Raw genomic sequence first — 8,055 nt, 5'->3', positions numbered from 1 at the left:
CAACTCGACGGCACATAACAACAACAACAACAACAAACTGTGAGAGAAGAAATTTGTTTGTTAAGGCCACCCACTTGAGGTTATTTGTTATAGCAGCATTGATAACTAAGATACTCACCAATCCCCTACTGAAGGACACGTGAGTTATGACCCTTTCTCCTGGGAGATATTCCCATAAGTGCCCACTCTGCCAGTATTTTTTTTTTAATATGTTGTTGTGAAGGAAAAAAAACAATTAGTATAGCACATTTACAAAAATACCTTCCTGGGGGAAAAAAGTGGGGTTGGCAAACAATAGAAACCCACTGCCATCAAGTCGATTCCGACTCACAGAGACTCCCATAGGGTTTCAAGACTGTCAGTCTTTACAGAAGCACACTGCCCCAACTTCCTCCTGTGGAGTGGCTGGTGGGTTTGAACAACCGACCTGGTTACCAACCAAATCCTTACCCACTGCACCATTAGAGCTCCTAAACAAACAAGGGTGCATGTTAGTTACGTAAAAATGTGGTATATAATTTGCATCAGGATTTTCAAACAGCTCCTATACCCACATCATTTTTTCCTGAAAGAACTTATCTCTGTCCACAAAAGAATCAGAGAATTCTGCAGTTTCCTCACTGGTTGATGGAAAGAACAGAGAAATGAAATGACTAAGATTCCAAAATCCTTAACGTGACACATGCAAACCACAAGGAAGGGATAATAAAGTCACCCTTCAACATGGTGAGTAACATCCTGTCATTAATCATTTGAGAAACCCTCTTGGCCAGTGGTTCTCAGTCGGTCGATTTTGGCCTCCAGGGGACATTCAGCAATGTCTGGAGATATTTTTGAATGTCATGACTGGGATAGGGGAGGTAGTGGGTAAGGTGGTGGCATTCGCATCTAGTGGGTAGAGGACAGGGATGCTGCTCAACATCCTGCAACGCACGGGACAGCCTCCCAGGACAAAGAATTCTCTGGTCCAAATTGTCAATAGTGCTGCAGTTATAAAACCCTGCTCTGGGCCGATAGGGCCATTCGGAACAGGACCGGAGCACACTGCACAGGTTCTGCGGTTGGACCTCAGAGGAGTGCTGAGCCCTATCAGGAGAGCCTTAACCCGGACACAGCCACCTGCACAGCAGGGGCCTGACAGATTCCACAGCTGCTCCTCCTCCTGTCAGGGTCCGCATCAGCACACTGACTAGTGTCAGGTTAGCAAAAGGACCCTCAAGGATGAGGTCACAACAAAAGACCTCTTTGGAACAAAAGCATACAGGGAACACTGTTCTTAGCTTCAGACTCATGGCAACCCCATACATTACGGACAGAACTGCCCCATAGGGTTTTCTAGGCTGTAATCTCTACGGGAGCATATTGCCAGATCTTTCTCCCACAGAGCAGCTGGGTGGGTTTGAACTACCAACATTCTGGTCAGCAGCTAAGTGCTTAACCACTGCTCCATCCTTAGAGCCAGGATGAGACCCTGATATTTACCAAGTGACTTCGACTTCCTGTGCCTGTACCCTAGTCCTGGAGGCATATATCCAGGCTCCCTCCAGAGCCAAGATGAAGACGCAGATTGGGACTTAGACCTCCCCAGTCAAAGTAAATGAAGCTGCACACGGCACACACCTAGGTCTGATCCTGTTCTAGTGCAGCCAGCTCGAACTTCTGGGGTCACTACTTGTGATCCTTTATATGGAATTCAGAATCACATATTAATAAAAAGTCCTTCATTCATCCACCAAAAGATTCTGATGCACCTTCTCTGATCCAGGCACCAGAAATAATCTGGCTATGCCTTTCCTGGGGAGGGGAAAATGTACCCCTGATTTATGAAACTCAAACCCAGGGACCCTGGTTTCATGAACACAGGGCTCTTCCACAGTCCTTCCTTCCCCACTTGATGGGTCAAGAAGTCCTTGGCTGGCTTAATGCCTCCGCCTCTTAAAACCGACCCCCTCACTCTGTAAACTTTCAATGAAATCACAGTAAAAATTTTAAAAAGAAAAAAAAAAAAAAACTGACCACCTCAGTCTCCTTCCTAAAAAGGGTAGAGCTAGTGTTGTCCTAATTTTCCTATTTATAGGATACCCAATATGGAAATAAAAACACTAAATCTTAAGAAACTGTTAAAAATGTTCAGCCTGTTGAACCACTGTCAACCACTCAGAAAAGGATCAAAGTAAGAGATCCCGGATAGAGTGCGTGAAAAATGTGAACAAAACTCAAAATCCTAAAAAAGACCAGCCTTACTGGTCTGATAGAGACTGGTGAAACCCCCAAGACTATGGCCCCTTGTCAATCTTCAGGCCAGGGATTGAATCACTCCTGTAGCTTCCAGCCAAACAAAAGACACCAAATATGTCTGTTGTTCACCAACAAATATGGTGAATGTTTACACCGGGTAGGTGCACTCCTTAGTATAATCAACCACAGGAGATCAGAAGAGCAGCATCTGCACAGGGAGACGGCTCAGAGGGTAGGAGTGCATGGGAAAGAAGGACACAGGGAAAAGGTAGCCACAGGAAGAAGGCGGGAAGAGAGCTGTTACACTGTGGGGATTGCAATCAATGTCATGAAACAACGTATGTATGAACTGTCGAGTGGAAAATGAATCTGCTCCGTAAACTTTCACCCAAATCACAATTAAAAAGATAAAAAAGTTCAAGCCTGTTGAAAATGACCAAACTGCATGGCAGGGAAGCTACGTGGAGCAGTGACTAAGAGTTGCACTCCAGAGCCAGGCAGACTCAGGTTCAAGCCTCAATCTTCCCCACACTAACTGCCTGAGCTTGGGCAAGTCACTTAACTTCTCTGAGCCCTGGTCTCTTCTGTACTGCAGCCTCCTCCTGGAGTTGGGAGGGTTCGGTTAGATAATCCAGGTACAGGGCTTAGCACAGAAACTGGCTGATCCACTGGAAATACTCAGTCACTGATCACTAATTGCTTCCATCATCTGCACACAGATGCAGAGGGGCCTCTCGTCTCCTGATGAAACAGCCCAAGATGTGCATCTTCACAGTCCTCACTGTCATAAAGGATGTGGCCAGAGTGCCACAGCCCCTCCTATGTACACATCGCACGCCTCTACCCAAAGCGGCAGCACTTGACCGGCCACCAGATTAGCTCTCTGTTCCCTCTCCACCCATAAGCCTCTGTCCACGTGAGAATGAGCTCCCAGAGGAAAAGGAGAGGACACAGAGGTCTCCTCATCCCCACAGGCATCAGGCGAGCACAGCAGTTACCGGGGGTGAAAGATTCCGTGCCTCGGTTTGAATCGTGGCTTGTCATTCCCTAGCTGTGACTTTGAGGCAACGTGACTTCTCTGTGCCTCAGTGCTATCATGTGAAGAATGGGAATGACAAGTACGCGACCTCAGCTTGTTAGACAGGTTACTTAGAACAGTGCCTGCCAGAGAAAGCAGCATTATAAAGGTTTTTTAAAATAAAAGAGACGGTGCCAGGTATCTCAACTCAGTATGTCCCAAATTTGACTCATCTCACCATCCCTACACTCAACCTCATTCTCCCTCCTGTAGTACAATCTGGTAGCACTACTACACACCCAAGTTTAAAAAAAAAAAAAAAAAAATCACAATCCTTGTTAATTCTTCCTACATCTTCTTCTCCCTGGGCTTGCCTAATCTCCTGTCCCCTCCTTGTCCATCTAATCACCAAGCCCTGTCAATTCTATCTGATAGGTTATGTGTCGACTTGGCTGGGCCATGATTCTCACTGGTTTGGCAGTTATGTAATGATGTGATTTGGCAGTTATATAAATGATGTAGTCATCTTCCATTTTTGCATAACACTGATTCTCACATATGACCTGGTCTTTGAAACCTAACCATGTCTGTCGATAAGTGAAGAGTGAGTGTAGATTACTATGGCCTCCTTACAATCTTTCCTGATACCAGCCCCAGCCCTCTCTAACCCATTCTCCTTCACGCTCTTTCCAGAACTACCACTCAGAAACATCCATCTTCTCCTCCCTTTAAACCTCCCCATCACTCCATCCAGTAGTGTCCACTACCGTGGAGTTGGACCTGACTCATAGCGACCCCTCCTTGGGTTTCCAAGACTGTATCACTACGGAAGTAGCTTGCCCAACCTTTCTTCCAAGGAGTGGCTGGTGAGTTTGAACCGCCAGCCTTCTGGTTAGCAGTCAAATGCCTTAGGCATCATGCTACCATGCAAGGCCCTGGAAAATCCGGGGCTCCAGCCTTCCCCTTCAGCCTCCTCTCCTACCACTAACCTAACATACTTTCTGTTTCCTATCCTCTTGGCATGGCAAGCCCTGCCCATCCTCCCGGACCCAGCACCCCATCACCACCACTCCCAAAGCCTTTCTTCTCCAGCCCTCTCCCTCTAGGTAGAGCCTGTAGCAATCTCTTCATGGCTGCCACCAGCAGACTCAACAAGCAAGGATCACGTCCTCCACCTGTGGCCCTAGTCTCTGGCCACAATGCCTGACACCCAGTAGGTACTGAGTAAGCAAATAACTTGGCATATGACAGGTACACTGAAAATACTCACTGGACTTTAAAGTCTTTTTAAAGACTTTAAAGGCAATGTACCACCTTTCTCAGTTAAAACTGCCCAGGTTCCAACCAATGTCACTGAACCATTTGTGTAGAAATCATTGAATGGGAACCTAAACTGCTGTGTACACCTTCACTGAAAACAGTCTTTTTTTTTTTTTTAAGTGTTTAGTCACCTCTGTTTTACATAGGAAAGTTTGTAAAACAACATACACACAAAAATATACATAACAAAACAAAACAATTGCCTAGGTTGCAAATATAAAATCTCAGAGCGTGTGTAGTTGGACTAGGGCCACCAGAAAGAGGGGCTAACTGTGGGGCAGGAGATTCCTATCCAGGAGGGGAAGGCCCTAGTGTGTCAGTATTTCAAAATGCCCATAGCTGCAGAGTCTGACGAACTCCAGCCCTGATCCCCTTCTAAGGCCGGACGTGAGTTCACAGACAGTTTCCCTGTAGCCTGAAGCTTCAGTGTCGTCCCCACAACTCTGCTTCCCTGCTACCAAAAATTGAGACTGGGCAAGAGGCTGTGTTGTTATGTGCCATCACAGAGACCTCCTCTTTGGGTTTCCGAGGCAGTATCACTATGGAAGCAGACTGCCCAACCTTCCTTCCAAGGAGTGGCTGGTGGGTTTGAACCACCAGCCTTCTGGTTAGCAGTCAAGTGCCTTAGGCACTATGCTACCAGAGCTCTGATTCAATACTTTCTCCAGTTCCAAGAGCTCAAGTTCTCCTCCTGATGGTGAGCTTTAGGACTGCACACCTCCCTAGAATTCTGCTTTTTTTTTTTTTTTTCGTCCTTTGATTAATCTTCTCACTGAACCCTTAAGTGTCTGTTGTATCAAAAGGGTCCTCAGCCCACCCAAACCACCACAGACTGGATACTAGCCTAGCTGAACCCCACACCCAATCCCCTAAGGCAAGGCACTAGCTCACTGTACCCATTAGCACTGTGACCTCTAACTCCTCAGCCAGGTAGAGAACCAATGTGAGGAACTCTGGTAAGTCGCAGCTCGTAGCTGAACCTGGCTACTTCCATTAAACTGCACAGGTATTTTAACCCAGAATCAAAACTGCAGGTTCAACCCTGTATCTTATCATGGCCCTGCCTTTACCTGCCATACTCCTGGCCCAGACAGACAGACAGTGGGCAATGCCAGTCAGCAAGCAAGGTGGCAGCTAACTATGGCCCCAGACTAAGGTGTCTGCCACCACCCATACTTACCCCATCCATGGTACATGCTACATTCTTTCTCCTGGATCTCCAGGTGCCCAACACCCTGCTGCAGCCTCACCCTTGCTGGGAGGCAGACAAGAGCTCCCTACTGCACCCCAACACCACACCACACTAAAAGCCAAACAATAGGACTAAAGCCCACTGTGACCAGTTAGTCCAGCCTAATGCGGCCAGGGGTATCTGCACTTTAGGAGGCCACTGTTAACTGGGAGTGTCTGGGTTGTGCAAATGGTTAACGCACTTGGCTGCTTACCGAAAAGTTGCTGCTTCAAGTCCACCTAAAGATGCCCCGGAAGAAAAGCCTCGCTATTACTTGTAAAGGAGCTCTGGTAGCATAGTGGCTCTGGCACTTGACTGCTAACGAGAAGGCTGGCAGTTCAAACCCACCAGCCACTCCTCAGAAGGAAGATGGGGCAATCTACTTAGTGATACTGCCTAGGAAACCCAAGGAGGGGTCGCTATGAGTCGGGGCCGACGCGACGGCACACAACAACAACAACAACATTACTTGTAAAAAAAATCAGCCATTGGAAACCCTACCGACCACAGTTCTACTCTGGCACACATGGGGTCACCAAGAGTCAAAATCAACAGCAACCAGTTACAGCTAACTGGGGTAGCCCCAACCTATGGAGAAGCCAAACCCCTGCCCCAGCCACTTACAGAAGTAATTTCCCCTCTGGTTTGTGGCAGGAGGGAAGACAGAGCTCTACCTTGCCTTTCGCGCATTTATTTGCTTTCTGCAATACTAGGCAAGGGGAGGTGATGGTTAATAATAGATTCCTAATACCCATAACTGTCTCTAGCTACCAAAAATTGAGGCTGGGCAAGAGGCTAGGACGATTCAATACTTTCTCAAGTTCCAAGTGCTCAAGTTCTCTTCCTGCTGGTGAGCTTTGGGGCTGCACACCTCCCAAAGGGTCTCTAGGGTCAATGTACTTTTCAAGAACTTCTCCCTACGAAATGCCCTTCTTTCCTATTATGTCTAGTAAAAAGCGCCGTAAGGTAGGATCTAGTGTAATCTGGCAGTCAGGCAAGTTGACAATCTGGTTTGGTTTTAACTGGTATTTGTAACTGAGAATATTTCTGGTCCCTCCCTCAGCGTATATGGATGTTGGGAGTTGCAAAAGGAAAGAGGAACTTTAGACGGGGGCGGGGAGCGAGGACGGTGTAGTTGCCAGGCACAATTCGCATTCCTGGAAGCACCAGGCTCTGCTCATTCTCCACTAAGATAAGAGATCGGAGATCGGAGGGGGAGACCCGCAGAGCAGAAAGAGCCGGGGACCCCGGGACCACCTGGCCCGTTCATAGGGAAGAGCGTAGAGGAGGTAGTGGGGCCTGGCCTGTGCTCCCAGCGGGCCAGAGTTTCCCATTCTTGAGGAGGGTCTCCCGTGCGTTCCGGGGCCGCGGAGGCCCGCTCACCTCTCGCGCCGAGCGAAGCTGCTGGCGCAGCGCGTCCTTACAGCCATAAGGGCCGCCGGCTCCGACGCCGCGTGGCTGGAAGTGCGCCTCGACACGCGTGGGGCCACGGTAGGCGCCCTCGTAGAAGGCGGGCCAGCCCAGCTCGAGCAGCGGCGGCTCCAGATCCGACTGCTCAGGGAAGTAGGTGCCAGACGAACAGTCGTGGGACGAGCCGAAGGAGTCCTCGGCCCCCGTGGTCGCGCCCTCTTCGCCGGGCCGCTCGGCCGCGCGAAGGATGGCGCACACCTCATCCGGATTCAGGAAGCGACTCAGGCGCTCGCGTCTTAGGAAAGCCGCGAAGGCGTCGGGGCCGCCGGTCACCAGCTCCTCCAGCGCCAAGCGCTGCGCCTCGCTATACAGCTCGGCGGGGTTGGGCGGCCCGCATGGCGATAGGCAGGCGGTGGGTAACTCGTCCAGGCCCCCGCACTGCAGCGCCATTACCACAGTCTGAAACGACCACACTCTAGCGGGTGCTAGCGTGCTAGCCCGCCTATATAGGCACCTTTGAATCAAACTATCCCGCGCCATTGGCTGAGCCGCCCCGCCCCACTCTCCCATTGGCTGTGACCCTAGCCCGCCCCGCCCCACACATAGGGGCGTAGTCGGGCGGAGCATGCGTTGCTACGGCCCCGCCCCTTGATGTGCTGCTGGCTGCTCCACTAGCCGGCTTTTCCCCTGCTCCTGGTTCTGTTGCAGGTAGCTGCCGAGCTCATGCTCTGGTTGCAGGTGCTGCTTCGTGGGATACAAACTTGGCTACTCTGTGTCCAAGGAGCCTTGATGGCGCAGTGGTTAAACTATTGGCTGCTAACACAAATGTCTGAGGTTG

General features: G+C 49.7%; 1 protein-coding gene across 1 annotated transcript in view; it reads right to left on the bottom strand.

The window, feature by feature from the left end:
- Positions 1-7,667, bottom strand: part of FAM83D (family with sequence similarity 83 member D) — a 30,689-nt gene extending 23,022 nt beyond the window's left edge. The window contains exon 1 of the mRNA XM_007934666.1: positions 7,191-7,667. Within this exon, the coding sequence (XP_007932857.1) occupies positions 7,191-7,667 (477 nt within the window). The remainder of the gene's footprint in view (positions 1-7,190) is intronic.
- Positions 7,668-8,055: the final 388 nt, after the last annotated feature.

Source organism: Orycteropus afer, unplaced genomic scaffold (assembly GCF_000298275.1).
Source record: "Orycteropus afer afer isolate SDZICR_OR568_19922 unplaced genomic scaffold, OryAfe1.0 scaffold00020, whole genome shotgun sequence".
Lineage (NCBI taxonomy): Eukaryota > Metazoa > Chordata > Mammalia > Tubulidentata > Orycteropodidae > Orycteropus > Orycteropus afer.
Note: the sequence above shows the minus strand (reverse complement) of the source record. Positions and strands in the feature narration are given on the sequence as shown.